The sequence below is a fragment of the Diabrotica virgifera genome, chromosome 6, assembly GCF_917563875.1.
Source record: "Diabrotica virgifera virgifera chromosome 6, PGI_DIABVI_V3a".
Taxonomy (NCBI): domain Eukaryota; kingdom Metazoa; phylum Arthropoda; class Insecta; order Coleoptera; family Chrysomelidae; genus Diabrotica; species Diabrotica virgifera.
The window spans coordinates 12,465,947-12,487,528 of NC_065448.1; the positions used below are offsets into that span (position 1 = coordinate 12,465,947).

Sequence of the window (21,582 nt, forward strand, 5' to 3'; positions counted from 1 at the left end):
ATTTTAGTTAAATCTTAATATTTTTAGGTCTAGAATCTACAACTCAGAGATTCGACATTCTTAATAAAATTTAACCCTAAAAGGGCCCGTAGTAATATGTATAACTCAAAGAAAAAAAAGAAGAAGAAAAAACGACAAAAAATTTTGTTAATTAGTAAAAAATTCCCAGGAACCCAATTATCGAAACGGAATTTCAAAATACTTAATGCCCGCGACGTTATTAAAAAACCAAATTATAAACAAATTCGAATAATTTTCAAATGCTATTTTAGGGAGGAGTTTAATTGAAATTTGAATTTATCAATATATTTATCGAAAATATACGTAAAAATAAAAATAATGAGATCTTAAGCAGATGAATATTTCTTTGGCAACAACCGCGTTTTTGCAATTGAAAATATAGTAACATTTAATAAACAAATTCAATGTCTCAAAAAATATTAAATATTTTTTGACCAATTTTTTTTTTGCTTAATACTGGTGACATACCGCAATTTAGTATGTAATATAAGATGTTTTATATTGCTTACTTAAAACGCTAAAAATAATTTTTTGCAAATTTGTTTTTAAAGTTTTATATACTATTATTTAAATAAATAGGGGGTCAAATTTAAGTTAGTAAGTCTTATGTAAAAGATTTACCTTTCAACTTTGCAGAAAAAAATCCTATAGACCTTCGTTACTAAGTGAATTGCCTCAGCAGTTACAAAAGTATTTGTTTTTGCAAAAATGACCCCTTTTTAATTATTTAAACAATGATCCTCTTGTATGATTTGGATACTTTCTTGGAAATATCTTTTGTACCCACCTAAACTTTGATATAAAATTTGTTTCAACCTGTACGAATTTACATTTTGACTTTTTTTATTTTATTAGACTATTATACTAATTTTAATAGTTTCTGAAATAAACCCGGAATAGTTCTAGCACAAATTTTAAACGACGTTTTCTCGATACTTTGCTTTTTTACGTGTGACACTGTTTGAGCGGAGGTGCGATGAATGGGTTGCACATGTCGCTCATGGGCTGTAATAGTGGCACAACTCAAAAAACACGTGTTTTGGACTAGGAATAGGTGTAAATGTTAAAATGGGTGGTTCGCCAAAATAAGCGGCATATTGTGTAACTCTCTTTTTTCTTAAGTCCTTTACATATACTGTGTTTCAAATTGTGTTGCCAAAGTTAAGTTATATAATAGATGAATGTACGCCACTTAACATTAATAAAAAAAAAAGTATTTTTACAAGCATTGTATGCAATTTTAATGTCAAAATATCAACTCCGAGGCTGTAACCCACCTTGGTTTTTGATCTCTTTTATAGTATTACACACTGAAAAGTTACAAAAGTACAGATTATTATATCAATAATTAATTAAAAACCCAATGTAATTTAAAACTGTCAAATTAATAATTCTCATTTCTAAAATTAAACCATAAAAAGCTACTACTAAAAACTGTAACCAACTTTGTGCATCAACACCGAGGCCTCATGAAAATATATGAAAATTTAGGCCAAACTGCACTATACTGTATGGCAGGCAGCTTGACAAGAGGGGAACGCTTCAGTCTAACCCGAATTGTAGAAGAAAGTGGACGAACATAATATCGTTAAGCGATAGAAAATTTTTCAACTTGTCTTAAGCTAAGCGTATGTTTTAATACAGTCAACACCGAAGCCTTCGTTAAAGCTTAATTTTGCTAATTTTTTAATATGTTTTTCTTCTAAGTATGCGCTATAAAGTTTTTTTGACACACGATGAATAAAGCAGAATTATTTTTAATGCTTTGTAGAAAGTAGAATTAAAAATATATGAAATCATCAACACCGAAGCAATCAACTCCGAAGCCCAGTCGTGCCTCGGAGTTGACGAACGTGCCTCGGAGTTGTTTAAAGTGTGTGAATGGTCATTCTTAAACTAAAAAAATACAATTTAAATTTAGTCTGATATAGGAAAAGGGTTACTGGGTAAGCTGTCAAGATGTTTCGGTCGGTTTGGTAATTATCTTCTTTTTATAGAAAATGGCTCGTATACACTGGAATACGACGAAAAAATGAAGGCGAAAGCCCCCAAAACCGTTAAATAAAGATTTTATGAAAGAAAGTAATTTTTTATGCAGCTATGCTTATTTCTGTAAGAATATGTATACCATTTTGGGTAGTCTTCTCTAATGTTGATAAAAGAGACATCTGCTATCTATGCAGGCACATTATGTAAAAACATGGAGCTCATGTGTGGAAGCGGATAACAAATAATTATGTTGACATGGAGAAAATGGAGAAAAGACAGAAGAATGTGTAGAAAGGAAATGCCAAGATTGTGTTCAGAATAAGATTAGATTTTTGAAGTTTAACGGAAAAGACACGGCTACATATTGGAAAGTTTTGTCAACACGAAGGCCGGTCTAAATCAACTCCGACGCAATTGATATTTTACCCATTTTTCATGTTTTTCTGTAGTACTTTATATCAAAATGGAAGTGTTTTGTATAGTTTTATTACAAACCAGTTTAAATTTAATTGTTACGATCATAAATTTCAATTAACAGAGAATTAACGTCAACACCGTGGAGACTTGTCAACTCCGAAGTCACAACATTTCCGTTTTTCGGAAAATATTTAAAAATGATCTCTGCTGGTATCATGGGTAAGTTGAATAGCTCATTTTATAAAAAATATTTAAAAATGAACTAATTCTAATTAATGTTTTAAATTAAATTTCTCTACCTCGAAATTGCCGTCTATTTTGGCGAATCACCCAAATACATATTCTTAGTATCAATACCGGCACAATTCATAATTCAATATTAGGCCGTAAGATGACAGAAGTGTCGCTATTGTATTATGTGATTAGTCCCAAATATTGGCTGCATTACTGACACTACTCAGTCTACGTCCAACGCTCGATTGGATCAGAGCACGTTTTTGTCGTCAACACTGGCACATGTTGGGTTGGGTCAGTGTTACAGAAATATTTGGCTTTCTCTAGTGGCACTTTTCGAGTTGTGCCAGTATTGATGGAATTAAACAAAATGTAGTAGGGCCCATACCCTCCTAACCCCTCCAACATTTTTCTAAGAAATAACTTTTCTTATTCTTCTTCATGTGCCGTGCTCGATTATCGAGCGTTGGCTATCAAATTGGCTATGTTAATTTTGTTGACAGTTCTGTTAAACCATTCTCTCAGGTTTTTAAGCCATGACGTTCTTCTTCGACCTGGCCCTCTTCTTCCGTGTACCTTGCCTTGTAATATTAAATGGAGTATATTATATCTCTCTGGGTGTCGCATAACATGGCCAAAATATTAAAGTTGTCGATTTTTAACTGTTCTGACGACTTCAGTGACTTTTCCCATCCGATGCCAAACAACTTCGTTACGAACTCTATCCACCCAACTTATTCGTAGGATTCTTCGGTATACCCAGATTTCAAAGGCTTTCAATTTCTTGAGAAGAGTATCTGTTAAAATCCAACCTTCGACACCGTGCAAATGAGTAGAGAACACATAGCATCTCACTAATCTAATTTTAAGATTCAAAGTACTGTTGTTTCCACATAAAAGTTTCTTTATCTTAAAGAATGCAGCTCTGGCCTTCTCTATACGTATTCTAATTTCTTTACTCATGTCCCAGTTCTCATTAAGATTTCAACCAAGGTAGGTGATACTGTTAGTTCTCTCTAATTATTCACCATAAGCTGTTACTACTTCCGGTTGTATTGGCGTCTTACTGACAACCATCACCTTGGTCTTTGCGCTGTTCAGCTTGAGTCCATATTACGTGTCATCCGCGTATCTCAAATTATTAATATTGATACCCATTCATTTTGATACCACATTGAGAATTATCCACTGCTTTATTGAAAACAAACTCAGAATAGATGTTAAATATTAGTGGGGACAACATGCAGCCCTGCCTTACTCCTCTTCGTATTTGAAGTTCTTCAGATGTGTGCTGGCCAATCCTGACGTTTGCACGTTGATGCCAGTAAAGATTTTTGATAATGCGTCGGTCTTTATCATCAATACCCACTATCTGAAGAATGGCAATCATTTCAGTATATTTTACTCGATCAAAGGCCTTCTCACAGTCAATGAAACACATATAAACCGGATGTCCGACATCTCTGCATCTCTGTACCATAACCTGAATACTAAACAGTGCCTCTCTGGTCCCAAGGTTACTGCGGAATCCAAACTGTGTATCACCAAGCTGTTCTTCTATTTTTTGGTACATCCTAGAGTGCAAAATTCGTAGATATATCTTTAAAACATAAATAAACTTTTAATGGGCTAATATTTTCTGTAAAAAATGGAATCTTGGAGTGAGGATATTTTGCCTATCTTAATGGGGTGTACCCTTCCTTTGTTTCTTTTGCTAATTAAATTAAAAATAACGTTTCTTTAATACTAATCTTTAAATCGATTATCCTAGGGAAGTTCTACAAGGAAAACACCGCTACGAAGTAGGCTTAGAAAAACTAGAAGCAGCCGGTGCCGAAGTAGCAGTAATGCAAGCAGCCCTCGAAGCCTTACAACCTCAGTTAGTCGTAGCCCAACACAACGTAGAAGAAACGATGAAAACAGTTGAAGCCGAGTCGCACGAAGCTGCGGTGGTCGAGCATCACATTCAAGAGGACGAAGCTGTGGCCAACGAGCAGGCCAAAGAGTCTCAAGCTATTAAAGACGATTGTGATGCAAATTTGGCTGAGGCAATGCCGATATTGAATGCAGCGTTGGCAGCTTTGAACACTCTAACGCCGGCTGATATTAGTGTTGTTAAAACGATGAAGAATCCTCCGAAAGGGATTAAGTTGGTGATGGAAGCTGTTTGTATATTAAAGGTTGGTACAAGTCAACAGAAATATCTAAAACCGCTGCGGTCAGGCAGATCGAAAAGTTTGATTACGCCATGTTTCAAGTTAATCGAGTTTCAAAGGTTTTTCTGTTTTTTATTTGTTACCTGTTTCACAGTAAAATTTCCTTCAGCTTCTTCTTGCGTGAATGGTGTATTTAACCCTTATTCGGGCAACACATTTTACTTACGTAACCGGGCAACTCAGGTCAGTTAAGCCCACCACTGTTCTTGAATATACTATTCATATTTACCCATATATTTCCAATATTCTTTTTTGATTTTTTATTAAAGTTAAATTTAAATTGTATAGATGAAACAAACAAATATATTATGATATTTCAAAATTTTAAACTTTATTGTTTATTTATGAAGCATAACGTAAACAATTAACGTAAAAAGTGAAATTATGTATAGTTTATATCATTAGCTACAATCCGTAAACGTTTCAAGTTTTTTACATTGTAAAAAACAAGAGAATTTAAGCATTTTCCATTAAAATCGTTTTTTTTTATTTAAACAATTAATAAACATACAATTTTTTTTATTGACAATTCGTGTATTGTTCCCGCGAATGCATATACGTCTGCAAATTATCATTAATTTGCATTGGAGAAAAGGCAGTCAAATTAACGTCTAAAGATTTGACGCAAACTATTGAACTAAAGAAAAGCGTTTAAAGAAGGTGCTACTATAGTACGCGGTCTACCTGGAGGGTGCGATCTACCTGAAGGATTTGCACAAAATAATGAAATGCAAGAAAACGTTTGTAGAAAAAATATTTATTCACAAGTAATAAAGATTTGGAGCCAAATAAAGGCTTAATTAATAAATAAATAAAAACTTTTGTAAATCTACCTGGCAATTTTATTTGAAAAGAGGGGTTGATGTTTACGCATACCCTGGAAAAAGATTACGGTGTTGTTGCCTTTCATTATTGTGTGAAAACCCTTCTGAGAAAAGATTATGGTAATTAGCAGCTTATGTATAAAGTACCGACAAAAACAATCTTTACAAAATGAATAAAACGCATAAGTCAGAAGAATATTATTATTTTACTTTTACAAATTAATACTTTGTCATATCAATTTACTATTTTAGTTGGGACTAAGCCACAAGATTAGCTTATTCCCAACTAAAATAGCAAATTGATATGACAAATAAAATTATTATTAAGTATTACGTTAAAAAACAATAAAAATAAAAAAACCATAGATTAGTCATTTATTTTCGTTGATTTATTTGTCATTTATTTATTTTTAGGAGCTTAGTTGTCGACACTAACATCGATATCAAACGACTGATAGAAGGTGCATTATTTATTTCAAAATATGTATAGGTACCTACCTAACAATATTATTGCATTCCAACAATGATTATCAGTTTTTAAAATTCATTTAGAATAGATATTACACCTATTGTAAGCATCTCTTTGATGTTCACATCAAAGCGATGGTTACATTGTTTGTTACACGTTTAAACTTTATTATTGGATTTCCGGAATCATAAAAGTTGTTTAGATAATCCTCAAAAACAATACCTGACTGCCAGTTTAACTTCTGTAACAAAGATTTAGACTTTAGGTATAAATACAAATAGGGTCCGACGGACCCGTGTTGCCCCTTTACGTGACAAAATTCTTTCGACGCAATAATTTCAAAAATGATAATGAATATTTTGAATAACTCCAATGACCATGTTGAAGAAAACATACTTCTAAACAAATTCAGTAATCCATAAAATTCAATAAAAATTTTTTGATCAGTTTATGATAAAAGAATTGGTGTCTCGGGCCTGTTGGACCCACCTTGCCCGATAAGGGTTAAACCGTTTCAAACGACCCAAAAAGCGCGCTAACACTTGTGACTTCACAGCATTATATTTTATAATGACATTTATCGTATGTCATTGTAATAATAATATACCAGTATAAAACACTCAAATATTAGTCAGGTGCGGGAGCACGCCAAATAGAATTCTATTTTAGTGAGTCACGTTGCCTAGCAACCGTCGATTCTCCCATTATGAAATTCTATTTTGTGACGTCAGCAAAATAGAATTCTATTTGGCATGCTCTCGGCTCTGGTGCGGGAGCACGCCAAATAGAATTCTATTTTAGTGAGTCACGTTGCCTAGCAACCGTCGATTCTCCCATTATGAAATTCTATTTTGTGACGTCACCAAAATAGAATTCTATTTGGCGTGCTCTGGGCCCAGAAATAGCAATTATCAAAATATTTTTAAAACTGAGTGTCAAATGAATGCCAAACCTAATGAATTAATGGCAAGGACTTCAAATATTATAATGTAATGACGTCACGACCAATAAGGGCTCGTTTTGGGCTGGCCGCTATAATTTGAATGTTCTCTCGATGTTAATCGTCTTTAGGGGCCAAACGAAGGACAAAACAACTTTTTTTTCTTTGATATACAGTATGTCCCTGTAAGTTGTATCCATATGGAAAACTTTTTTGTTATTAGTTTTACGAAAAAAAGTTATTCTTCATAAAAAGCTCTGCATGGTCCAAAACCTAGGATTTAATAATCAAATATAAATTTTTTTGAATATTATACGAGGTATGTCAAAAGTTTGAATTTCCCTCAAGTAGCTTTATTTTTCACAATATTGAAAATTGGTATTATGAAAAGTTGTTTGGAATTAAAAACTATATTCTAGTATGCAATTACATCGTAATTGAAAAAAAAAATTGAAAAATTATGGATAACTAACATTATTTTCAGTTACTTCAATTCCGATAACTCTTTTATCACTAATTTTACGAAAAAAAGTTATTCTTTATGAAAGGTTCTGCATGGTCCAAAACCCAAGATTCAACCATCAGATATCACATTTTATGAATGTTATCCCAAGTATGTCAAAAAGTTTGAATTTCACTCAAGAGTAAAGTAGCTTTATTTTTCACAATATTGAAAATTGGTATTATGAAAAGTTGTTTGGAATTAAAAACTATATTCTAATATACAATTACCTTTTAATTACCAATTAACTTTTTTTTTGAAAAATTACGGATAACTAACAATATTTTCAGTTATTTCAATTCTGATAAAATCTTTTATTACTAATTTTACGAAAAAAAAGTGATTCTTAATAAAAAGTTCTGCCCGTATTATGTCAACTATTATCAATTTTATACGAGGTATGTTAAAATATATAAATTTTGCTCAAGAGTAAAATACGTTTATTTTTTCAATATCGAAAATTGATATTACGAAAAATTATTAAGAATTAAAACTATGTTTCAGTATGTAATTACATCCTTCTAATTAAAATATTCTGAACTATAAATTTACTTTACTTTTTATCTAAATTTATCTTTTTTGACATACCTACCTCGTATAAAATTGATAAAATTTGATATAAGATTTTTGTATTTTAGGTTTTAGACCATCCAGAACTTGTTATTACGAATCACTTTTTTTTTATTAATAATAAACGAGTTATCAGAATTGAAATAACTGAAAATAATGTTAGTTATCCATAATTTTTCAATTTTTTTTGTCAATTAGAACGATATAATTGCATATTAGAATATAGTTTTTAATTCCAAATAACTTTTTATAATAGCAATTTTCATTATTGTGAAAAATAAAGCTACTTTACTCTTGAGTGAAACTCAAACTTTTTGACATACCTCGGATAACATTCATAAAATATGATATCTGATGGTTTTGGACCATGCAAAACTTTTTATAAAAAATAACTTTTTTCGTAAAATTAATAATAAAAATTTTTTCCATATGGATACAACTTACAGTGACATACTATATATTAAATTATGTTCTGTTGTGATTTATTGCATTATTTTCGAATTTAAAATTTTATGCAAGTTACCTATTGTTTGACTTGGACCATAATATGTACCTAATTGGTAACGAAGTATAACACAATATTGTATGACATAAAATATTTTTGTGTAGGTATACCTACTGAACTCTAATAAATAACAGATTGATTTTTTAATTAACATCGATAAGTAATTCATATTCGAATGTACTATATCGCACAGCGATTATTGATTACCTTTTCCTAATTCCAGGACGTGAAGCCCCAAAGAGTTCCAGCCCCCAGCGGCATCGGACAAGTCGACGACTACTGGGGACCTTCGTTAAAAGTTTTGAGCGACATCAAATTTCTCGAAAGCCTCATTTTGTATGACAAAGATAACATTCCTCAAAGAATAATGGACAAACTTCGCCATCAAATATTGAACGACGAAAATTTCGATCCTGACAAGATTAAGACCGCTTCGACTGCAGCAGAAGGTTATTTTCAGACTTAATAAACATAAAATAGGTTTTGAGAGGATTATTCTTTCAATTTAGCATAAAATTTATGTCCCAAAAGTAGGGGGACGATCGAATATTTCGAGAAATGAACATCCAATCGAAAAACTGAAAAATACCTGTTCAATATTTTTCAAAAATCTATCGAATGATACCAAACACGGCTCCTTACTCCACCTGCTGGTGGAGTGGTGGGGGCAACTTTAAAATCTTAAATAGGAATCCCCATTTTTATTGCAGATTTAGATTTCTTACACAAAAATAAGTAACTTTTATTCGAGACCATTTTTCGAATTGTGGATAGTAAGCGCTATAATCTGAAAAAACGATTTATTTATCCTAATACACTAATGGCCGGTTGTTCGAACGCTAATCAAGAAGTTGATTATAATTAAGTCCCCTTAACAACCACCAAATAACAACACCCCTCATTTGTACGTCAATTAGTGATTGTAATCAATTATGTTAATTATCATTATGGTAATTAATATAATTGATTGATTAATTAATTAAAAATTAACATAACAATTATTAACATAATTGATTAATAAATCTCATAATTGTAATCAATTATGTTTTCAGCAACCCGAACAAAGTTGACATTGACAGTTGGTGACAGTAATTAAATATTTGATAATCATCAGTTGATTCCATTTTTGATTAGCGTTCGAACAACCGGCCCTAAATTATAGAAACGGCCAAATATCTCAAGAAATACACTTCCAAATGAAAAACTAAAAATACTTGTTTAATGTTTTTCAAAAACCTATCGAATAACACCAAACACGATCATCCCACTCCATCCCATGGAGGTGGGGTAGGGGTAACTTTAAAAACCTTAATAGGAACTCCCTTCCCTCCTTTTTATTGGAGATTTGGATTCCTCATGAAAAAATAAGAAATATTTATTACTTATTCGGGACATATTTTAGAATTGTTGATAGATGGCGCTGTAAATGGCAAAATAAGATTTATTAGAGCCATCTCTCAACACATCTAAAAGATGTCTCGAATAAATGTTGCTTACTTTTTTATGAGGTATTGAAATCTACAATCGAAAATGGGGGTTCCTATTTAAGATTTTAAAGTTACCCCTCAGGTGTTGGGGTGGAGGGTCATGTTTGGTGTTATTAGTAAGGTTTTTTAAAAATATTAAACAAGTGTTTTTGGGGTTTTCATTTTGAAGTGCAGGTATTTCTCGAGATATTAGGCTGATTCAATAATTTACCTATATATCCTGCATAGCGCCATCTATGCACAATTCAAAAAAATGTCTTCAATAAAATCTGCTTACTTTTACGTAAGAAATTCAAATCTGCAATAAAATTGGGAGCTTTCATTTAAGATTTTAAAGTTACCCCCACCCCACTTCCAGGGAGTGGAGTGAGGGGTGGAGTTTGCTGTAATTCGATAGATTTCTGAAAATCATTTAACACGTATTTTTCAGTTTTTCGATACGATGTTCATTTCGCGAAATATTCGACCGTTCCGCTACTTTTGTGACACCCTGTATATTTTTGTTGATTTAGGTTTGTGCAAATGGGTCATAGCGATCTCGAAATACGATAAAGTGGCCAAAGTCGTAGCGCCCAAGAAAGCTGCATTAGCGATTGCAGAAGGACATTTGGCAAAAGCAATGGCTGATTTGGAACTGAAAAGGGCGCAACTGCGAGAAGCTAAGGAACGAGTAGCAAAACTGGAGGCCCAACTGGAGATTGAGAAGAAAAAGTTTCAGGTAGAGTATAAGCAATACACCCTCCTCTAATGACATACCTCCTTTTTCTCTTGCTGTTGTGCCACATCAGAATTATAGACCAGTAAGGATCTGTTTTTAGGTGGATGTGAGAGGTGGCATTCAGATTTTTGCGGATAAAGTTAGGTGATAACTTCGTTAATAATAATTGATTTATGCTCCTTCTCAAATATGCCCGGAACATTAATAAAAAAAATAAAATATTTAAAAATTTCAAAAAACTTAGTTTTTTTTTCTACTTTTTTTGCTTATAACTTTAAAACGATTCATTTTCGAAAAAAGTCGAATAGGAATAAATCAAAGATAATTAAATTTTCTATCAGATACGATTCGTTCAAAATGTCTTAGTTTATCACCCTTGCTGCAAAATAGCAATAAATATAAAATAAGGGGGCAAAACAAGCCTGTCGTTATTCAATGATTTTCCATCACTTAGGATACACTTGGAACCTTCCTAATTCGCTTAGAAAACTTTTATAATGTGCTAAAACCGTACACCAAATTTCATTAAAATTGACTTACTAGATTTTGAATAATAATTTTTTAATCTAACATTTTTTTAAATAATTAAAAAATTTTAAATTTAAAAACTTGCACAACAAAAACTAGAACATACAAAGATTTGTCAATTTTTTTACATATAAAGAAGCACTCTACCTATCTAATTCACTTTACAGAATTGAAATCGGATTATTTAAGCAGCCTCAGCAATGTTTTTAGTTTTTTTTATTTATTATTATTTAGTTTATTTTAGTAATATTTTGTATTTTGACAACGGCACCCGATTTGGGCGTCGAAACGTTAATAAAATTATTTTTTTCATTTTAATTGTGGCTTATTTCCCATATAAATAATTAATCATAAAAATGCCACAAGGAAATAGCTTCAGAACAACATTATTTAAGCAGCATCAAAATTGTTTTAAAGTTATAAACAATTTTTTGGCTTATAAAAAAATTAGTGCTGTGGCCAGGAGGTGGTGCTACGGGCTCCTTTATTTAGATGGACTTACCCAAGATTTTTATGTATTTTTTGACCCGTAGAACATGATTTTTTTGGGTAACAGTTGATCCGGATGTCGATAAGATAATTATAAACAAAGAACTTGAGGAATTACATAACATCGATTTTTCTCAAAATAAAACATTTTTTTGTATTTCTTGGGTGATTCTAAGCAAAAAATGTTCTTACAAGTTTTTTCGTAGGATGCATAGTTTTCGAGATAAAAGCAGTGGAACTTTCAAAAAATCGAAAAATTGTAATTTTTGAACGCGAATAATTTTGATTAAAAAATAAAATAGCAATTCTGCTGCCAGCATTTGAAAGTTTAAGCGGTTTTAATTATTTGCATTGCTAAAAATTAATTTTTTTATTTTTAAACAAAGCTATTTGTTTATAAGCCATAAAATTGTTTATAAGTTTAAAACATTGCTGAGGCCCATTAAATAATCCGATTTGAATTCTGTAAAGTGTATTAGATAGGTAGAGCACCTCTTTATATGTAAAAAAATTAGCCAACTTCCATATGGTCTACTTTTTGTTCAGAAAGATTTTAAAAAATTTGAACTTTTTTAAAAACATTTAGATTGCAAATTTATTATGCAAAATTTATTAGTCGATTTTAATGAAATTTAGTACACGGTTTAAGTATGTTACAAAGAATTTCCTAAGCGAATTACTAAGGTTCTAAGTGCAACCAAAGTGGTTTAAAACATTGAATAACAACAGGAGTATTTTGCCCCCTTATTTTGTATTTATTGCTATATTGCAGAAAAGGTAATACGTTAAGACATTTTTCACCAGCCGTATATCATACAAAATTCAATTATCTTTATTTTATTTCTTTACGACTTTGTTCCAAAACGAATCGTTTTAAAGTTATAAGCAGGAGCGTCATTTGAAATTTTGTTTGGGGGGGGCAAGCACATATATACAATACATTATATATGATGTTATGATGAATATTGATGTATTTTTTGTAAATTTCAGTCATTTTTTAGGGCCAGGGGGGGGCAAATGCCCCCCCCCTGGATGCCCAAATGACGCCCCTGGTTATAAGCAAAGAAAACAGAAAAAATTCGACGTTTTTCGAAATTTTTAAATATTTTAATTTTTTTATTAATGTTCCGGGTATATTTGAGAAGGAGCATAAGTCAATTATTATTGTTGAAGTTGTCACCTAACTGTATCTGCAAAAATCCGAATGCCAATTCTCACATCCAAAAATAGACGTTTTTTCACAAATCCTTACTGGTCTATTATTCGAATTTGTAGTTTACCTTGACCAAGACCTGACGATCATCTGATATTTGGAAAAGTTTACTTGCTTTTCGTATTTTGATTCAACCTTCAATGTTTGTCAGCCAAGAAGCTTGCTTTCTACCTACACATGACCAATCTTCGACTATCTTATTTTCCCTTGAAGACCAGCTGATGTATCTTATACCTATATATATTGATGTGATCTTGATTATTGATATGAGATAATATTCTTATATGTCACTTAATTCAATCAATGTATTAATACTAATCTAATTAATTAACCAGATCACATATCAATATGTTTTCAATCTCAGGGCGAATTATAAATTAATTACTTACTTTCGTGGCTTCTAAATATTTCTTAATGGTTCCTAATCGGGATAGAAAAGAAAAGAGTAAAAAAAATACACATATGGGTTACAATTATAATCAAAATATTTTTTATTTTATTTAAAAGGCAATCAATGCTTAATATTTGCTATTTCTTATTATTCTTAAACATAACATTTACAAATGGGAATCTTATTTCCTTTTGGTTTTCAATTGAAAGTTTTTATTAACATTTAACTATTAGGAGTTATTAGGAACAACTCTATTTAAGTTTGATGAAGCTTTTCTGATATTATTGATTATGTTATTCAATTTTTTATGTGGAATTTAATACGAAAAACCCATACATTCATGTCCAAACAAATGAGACTGACCTTTTCCTGGTGAACTGAAAATGTCCTCACACAAGACCCGTTTCCTGCTATCCTTGGCTGCGATCAAACCTCGTCCTGGCTTCCAGTAATGTTCTCCTTTGAAAAACTAGCTCGTATAGCTCTCGTTCCTGCGTCTGTCGTGATGCTGTGTTCTACCTTTCTCGAAACTGCTATCAGCTACCGGGACACTCTTGGCTCAAGGAGGTTCTTTTACTCTCGACCTGGCCTACTTCTCGTTCCACGATAGATACTCCACACTCACGGAACTACATCGGCTTTCTCACTCTCCGTACACTACCGTCTACTACTCGACTTCACTTCTCGACAGCTCAAAACATTCTGATCTCACTTTGTCATCCATTCCCCTACTTTCTAAATATCCCTTCCAGATTCACAAATCAATCTTCCACCACCAACTCTCATTCGTAATATTCCTCAAAACCAATTTTTAATCTTTCTAAATATGCTTAATGGATTTCAAAAGAAAATATTTAATTCCCATTCTAAAATACTTTCTAACTATTTACAAATTTTAATGACCTATTCTCTCTTTCAAATGAGTCTTATTTAGCATAGGCTAATGATCGAAACCTTCCGCGAAAAACGATAATGAACTATCATCTATTTCACTGAGTTTTATTTAGCATAGGCTAATGATCGACCTTCCGAGAAGAACGATAATGGTACGCGTCATTCACTTTGTTTATCTAAGCACATTGTTCCGAGTTTCGTACGCTTATTCTAATCACTTCTTAAAATTAAATATAACAATTTGTTGTATACAGGTTGTTCTAAATTTATATGCCCGAGGTTGAGAAAATTAAAAATATTTTATATTAAAGTGAATTTTGTTTATAATTATCAAATTTTAATTTTTAAATCAAATAGAAATATAACAATATATGTTCTCTCAATATATGCCCCAACTGAGATATCTTCCTAAATTTAATAATTTTAAGTAACTCTCTATTTAGTCTAGGCGCCAGAGGGGTCACCGTGTCATATTCAATTCTGATGGACAAACTCAACGGTTTCTTATGGATTTTTGGCTGCTGATTACGAATTTCGAGGGGGGATTTCGATCCGAGTGGTCAAAAAATTGTTATAAACAATTTAATTGTTTATAAATTGTTTATAAGGCTCTGGCTCATAAACTAAAAGGGATAAAAAAAATGTTTTAAATAAAACTTGTTCCTTAATAAAAAACGAAGAAAAAACCCGTTTACTAAACTTAAATCTAACAATTAGAACTCAAGATATTGTAAAATTAGTGCACAATACAAATTGCAAATTGCAAAATAAGTATTTTTCGAAGCTTTATCGATCGTAACTCGGCTTCTACGCATGTAAATAAGTCTTAGAAGGTGTCGTTTTAAAGCTTAATTAACAGGCTTCCAAAGAAAGTTTGTTAAATTACTTGATCTACATTTGTTTTAAAGTTATACCCGTTTGAAGTTACAATTTTCTTAAAAATATTGTACATTCATTTGTTTATAAGGGTTTCAAGCAAATTTGAGCTATAAACATTTATACTTTAATGAACAATAATGATAGAAAAACTCAAAAGGAACACTTTGAGGTTATGAAATTGTTCATAAGTTTATTTTTTGCCAAGATGTCAATATTTTAATGGCGCGCCCTATGAGGCGCAAGATCGGCTAACCGCGTAAAGGTTCACGCGCTAACTTCTCGATGCAAATTATAATTTCTATGTATACATACGTTATCTTCATTTTTCATTTTTAAAGATCCTAATAAAATTTTATCATATAATTCTATTAATTAAATCATCATACTGTACTTCGTATCACCTTTCATTCTATTTACATTGTCTTCTATTTTTTGCACTAAATGAGAAAAAAACATTAAAAACTAATATTTCAGAAGTATAACTAAAAAGTAAGTTGATATTATTTATTAATACTATTCTTACAAACATTTTTTTCATGCATCTGCAAATCTGCATAGAGATATACAGGGAATATCAGCTTTTTTACATCTGCATAAGTTCTTAGCGAAATTTTAACAGTTACATGGTGGTACAAGTCTGTTCTTGTAGGCAGTAAAACTAAAACTTTTTGAGGCTTCAGAGTCTAATTATCTATATGATATCCATATAAAGTGGATCTAGTTCTTTTGCAGCATCATCAAGTCCCGTCAATGGTGTGTATGCCGCCACATCATAAATGCTCGTTTTATATGCAATGATGATGCTGCAAAAGAACTCGATCCATTTTTATATGGATATCACATATTGGCTCATTTTCATGCGTAGAAGCCGAGTTACGATCGATAAAGCGTCGAAGAATATATACTTACTTGACGGTAAGCCAATCTTGCGCCTTATAGCGCGCCATTAAAATTTCGACATCTTAGCCAAAAATAAACTTACGAACATTTTCGTAAGCTCAAATTGTTCCTTTTGAGTTGTTTTATCATTATTGTTAATTAAAATATAAATGTTTATAGCTCAAGTTTGCTTGAAACCTATATAAACAAATTAATGTACAATTTTTTTAAGAAAATTATAACTCCAAAAGGGTATAACTTTAAAACAAATGAAGATCAAATAATTTAACAAACTTTGTTTGGAAGCCTCTTAATTAAGCCTTAAAAGGACACCTTACAAGGCTCATTTGCATGAGTAGAAGCCGAGTTACGATCGGTAAAGCTTCGAAACATACTTATTTTGCAATTTGCAATTTGCATTGTGCACTAATTTTACAATATATTTAGTTCTAATTGTCGGATTTAAGTTTAGTAAACGGTTGTTTTCTCGTTTTTTATTAGGGAACAAATTTTATTTGAAACATTTTTTTTGTCTCTTTTAGTTTATGAGCCAGAGCCTTATACACAATTTATAAACAATTAAATTGTTTCCCCCCCGAAATCCCCCCTCGAAATTCGTAATCAGCAGCCCAAAATCCATAAGAAACCGTTGAGTTTGTCCATCAGAATTGAAAATGACACGGTGACCTCTATTTGGCGCCTAGACTAATTCTTGTTGACGGTTCAGCGACGTCACCTATTTTATTTAAATACTAAGGACGTTTCTCGATTTTAATACTTTTTGGATAATCCTTGTGTATAAATGTTGATCCATATGGGCTATCTCAAAAGTTGGTATCTAACAACTTCTCAGTAGTAACTGCACAAGAGTAATTGCAATCTAAAATTATCGAACTTTTCCCGAGTGACACTTTGACAGTTTTAATTTTACGACCCAAAGTGGAGTGAAATTATGTCAAAGTGTCACGAGGGCAATAATTCGATAATAATTTTAGAGATCGAGTGCAATTTGCTGCGATTATTTCATGAATAAAACTGTTCAAAATCAAAATTTTATTGTAATTTATTTATGCAAGTACAAATTAGTACAATTACACACACAGTTGTTATAAATATTTGAAGGTTGAAAGTCATGACTTTTATAAATTTTAAAACATTAATTATTGTCATTAATGTCACTGAATGTATTTTTTCGTAGCAACGAATGGCATCTGACGTAATATACCTACTTGACGACGGGATATTATCAAAAATTATCAGTTTAATTTTTATTTCTGTAGCTTTCTATACGCTGTGAGCTCGTACGTAGAGGGGATATTTACAAATTCGCGAGCGCCAGTAGTGGCAAGTCTGTAAACGTTTACCGGAAATTTGACATAAATGTCAAAGTGATTAATTTAAAATTAAAAGTAAAAACATTAATTATAAAAAATATTAGTTGGTCAAAGCTGTGTTATAATATATTTTTACCTTAAATATACTTACATTTTAAATACTGAATTTAAGTTTTTTTAATGTTCCGTAATATGTAATTATAAATTAATCTTAGCGCCATCTACACGATAATTGTGAAAGTATCCGAAGTAAGAAATACATATTTTATCAATAGAACGTCAAAATGATTAGCAAAATCTTAAAAAAATCGATTACAATTTAATTAATTTTTTGCATTGTAACTATTAAGCGATAACAATTAAATAATAAATTTAAAAATTACCGGTGAAAGTTGAATTAGTAATCCGCCAGGAGCGCCACCAGCGAAGCTCAGAGCGTATAGGTCAGAATCTCCTATGAATGAAATAATCTCAAAAATTTGTTTTAGTTTTACTTTCAAATATTTTTGGTACTATTTTTCTATTTTGATAAATATTCTTTAATCAGAAAATCAAAGCATTAATGAAAACTATCACAGTTTTGAAACAAAAGTGTGAGTTAAATCAAATACACAATGTTAGGTTCGTTCTTTATGTATTTTATCATTTTTTATAAAAGTATGTACTTTTCATATTCCAGACTTTAACAGACGAAGTAAACCTTTGTACACTCAAGCTCCAAAGAGCAGAAGAACTCATTGGTGGCTTAGGTGGTGAGAAGGACCGATGGAAGCAGATTGCTAAAGATTTGGGCGAAAAGTATTACATCCTTACAGGTAATTCTGGCTAAAATTCAGGTTAAAACACAATACTAGATTTATAATAATATTAGTAGTAGAGCATCTTCTTCTTCTTTCAACAACCCTTGACTTTCAACTCCTGAACGTAAGCATCTCCTTGTTATTTCCTTCCATTTTAATTATTGGTCTGTTGCTACCTAGTGCCATTATTTCCCTCCTTTTCTTTCACATGAAAGATTCATTCCTGAAAGATCTTCAGGGTCTGTCTCTAGTCCTTCTTTCTATCGGGATCCACACTGTTATTTTGTTTATCCAACGTTTTTTATCTACTCTGACATGTCCGTACCAGGTTCAATATCTTCTGTTCTATGTAGTATGTAACGTGGTCGTTGCGTTTGTTGCTCCAGGTAACAAAATCAGTCGAAGACAAAAAGGTTCACTTTTTAAGACATTTTTATTTAGAATCAAAACATACAAAAGGTAAGATAATTAGCCTTAATTACTCGTTAATTTCGTTAATAAAATCTATTTATAATCTACGTATTGAGCTTTCGGTTCGGGTCGATGTGACGATATTTTGTTCATGAATGAATGATATTGACGATCGCGTGGATTAGGAATTACTTTTATTAATATGAAATGGACGCATAAGGAGAGGAAATCTCGCTCAGCTCGCCAGGGGAAAAGACATGTTGGGAAATACGATCACCGCTCGTATAAGGATATGTAAAAGAAATAATTGTCGGATTCGTTCAGCACACCAAATGACAACGGAAATGGTCGGGATAACTCACCTCTTATACCTCTTTGTTGTTTATTATTCTTCGATCAACGCTCCGAGAATAATAATCAACTAGGCTTTTCGTTCCGACTTTTATATCGTCCGAAACGGTACAGAAACACGTTTTACTTAATTCATTGGCATACTCTAGACCAGGGGTGGGCAAAGTGCGGCTCGTGGGTCGCATGCGGCCCTTTAGACATTTTTTTGCGGCCCGCGAAAAAAAGTGAATTATTTTCATTTTTAAGATTTTTTAAAATTATTGCTTAATATTAATAATTAAATATAGATAATTCAGCTATTAACACTTTTTTTGCATTTTTTTGCACTATTCGCACTATTTTTTTAAATAACGCGGGCAATTATTTGGGTTTCCGGCACAGCTTTGTCGGCTCTCTCAATGAAATCTATGAAATTTCAACAAACTATATTCTTAAAGTAGTTAGAAACTGTTTGGAAATTTTTAAACTAACTCGTAACCACCTAGTAAGTTTAACACCTGATGGAGCACCAAAAAGATGAGCAGATATTGTAAACTTAAAGATTACGTTCATGAACAATCTCCTGAACATGATTTATTATTTTGTCACTGCATAATCGATTAGCAGGTATTGTGCAAAAATGCTTTGTAAGTAGACGTCGTTATTTCAATTATAACTAATATTTTTGGTTTTATTCGTTCAAGAGGAATAAATCATCATGCATTCATATAATTTTTGGATGAGTTATAAAAACAGAACATACTGATGTCTTATACCACAATCGTATTCGATGGTTGAGTTTAAAGGTTCATAAAATATGCTGTGAATTAGGGGAGGAAATTGCTTTATCTTTAGAAATGAAAAACTGCGACAAATTTGCTAAATTTATAAGTTTTGAACGCAAAATGAAACTTTTAAAATGAAACTCAAACTATTATTTGATCATACAAAGAAGCAAGAATTCGTTCAATTATTTCCATCATTAAAATCATTAAATAATGTATCATAAAATAAGTTTAAAATTTATGAAGAAAAACTTTGTAATTTGCTGACGGAATTTGAAAACAGTTTTAAAGATTTCGAAGATGTATTTTTTATTGCCACTTCTAAGAAATCATTTTTCAGTTCAAATTGATTTGGTACTAGTCTACATTCAACCAGAAAATAAACCACAATTTAAGTTTGAAATTAAATTTATTTGACGTTTCGATTTCCACTTCGGAACTCGTTACAAAAATAAAAACATACAACACGATTGAAAATAGTTGTTTTCCTAACAAGTACAGAAAGTCATACTTTTTCGCACGCGACTGCAGTTTGCCGAACGACGCGAAGCGGGAGTTCGGCAAGCAGTCGAGTGCGGAAAAAAGACTTTCTGCAAGAGTTAGGAACAATATTTTTTCTACGAGTCTTTAAAAAATGACCAAATCTTAATCAATTAATTTAATTAATATGAAAATACACGCACAAATTAATTCTTTGACAAGGTTGTCAAAACCAAACTAATATAATTAGTTAGCATGACGACGATCTTGGTTTCCATGACGATGATTCAAAACGACTGTTATTGTCTACCGATTTGACTTTCGAATATTATGTCAAAATAATTTTATTTCATCGAATTGTCGCGTTAATTTCATTAAAACAGGAACACAATAAGTTACATTTGAAATAAAATAGTAAATAATATCTAAATATTAGTTTATTGCATGTATTAGAATTATTTTAAGGCCATATTAAAATATCTAAACTCGTGCGGAAAAGTAAAACGCGTGCGGAAAAGTAAAACTATCTAAACTAAAACGCGTGCGCGATAGTAGACATTTTTGCGCGCTCGTAGAAAAACATATTTACAGACAAAAAAGAAATTGAAAGTAAAAGTTGTCAAAACTTTAAATGCGTTTTTCTCAAAACTGCTTTTTTCAAAGGCGGTGGACATGGTAACTCAAAAACTACTTGAAAGATCCACCTGAAATTTTTTATAAATTTTTTTAGACATTTTGTGAGGTAATGATGTCGAGATATTTTTTCTTTAACAATAATAAATAAGGTAGTTTTGCACCCCTTTTTTACAAAAAATATTCTTATTTTGACTTCTGAGTGATATCAAAAACTCAAAAATCATTAAAATTAAAAAAACTTGGCAGCGTTACCTCGATAAACTCATAAGCTAATAAAATATTTTTGAATTTTTTGTTGATGTCTACTGCAAAATCCTTTTTTTTGACGTGTCTGTATAAATTTGCCACCGTTAACTAACTCATTTTTCAATATTTGGTCTTGAAATTTTTTTGAACATTCTTTGAATTGTACCGAATATGTTTTAGGTCTGGATCCCGCGTATGAAAAAAAAGTTAATTAATAGCAAGCTGAAAATTTGTTAATAGCTTAAGGGTGTCTAGTCGGACAAACTTTGATATATGGGAACACTGGAACAGGGGAAGTTTTAATTGTGGAACAGGTTAAAAATTTGGAACGGTCATACCACGAAAACGGCACATGTATTTTGTCCGACAGAACAGACTTAAACTCTCCGAATAGA

At 31.5% G+C, this 21,582-nt stretch overlaps 1 protein-coding gene across 1 annotated transcript in view; it reads left to right on the forward strand.

Moving 5' to 3' along the window:
* Nucleotides 1-21,582, forward strand: part of LOC114332199 (dynein axonemal heavy chain 7) — a 251,128-nt gene that overhangs the window by 151,483 nt on the left and 78,063 nt on the right. The window contains exons 40-43 of the mRNA XM_028281947.2: nt 4,433-4,841; nt 8,911-9,136; nt 10,687-10,892; nt 18,179-18,314. Of these exons, the coding sequence (XP_028137748.2) occupies nt 4,433-4,841; nt 8,911-9,136; nt 10,687-10,892; nt 18,179-18,314 (977 nt within the window). The remainder of the gene's footprint in view (nt 1-4,432; nt 4,842-8,910; nt 9,137-10,686; nt 10,893-18,178; nt 18,315-21,582) is intronic.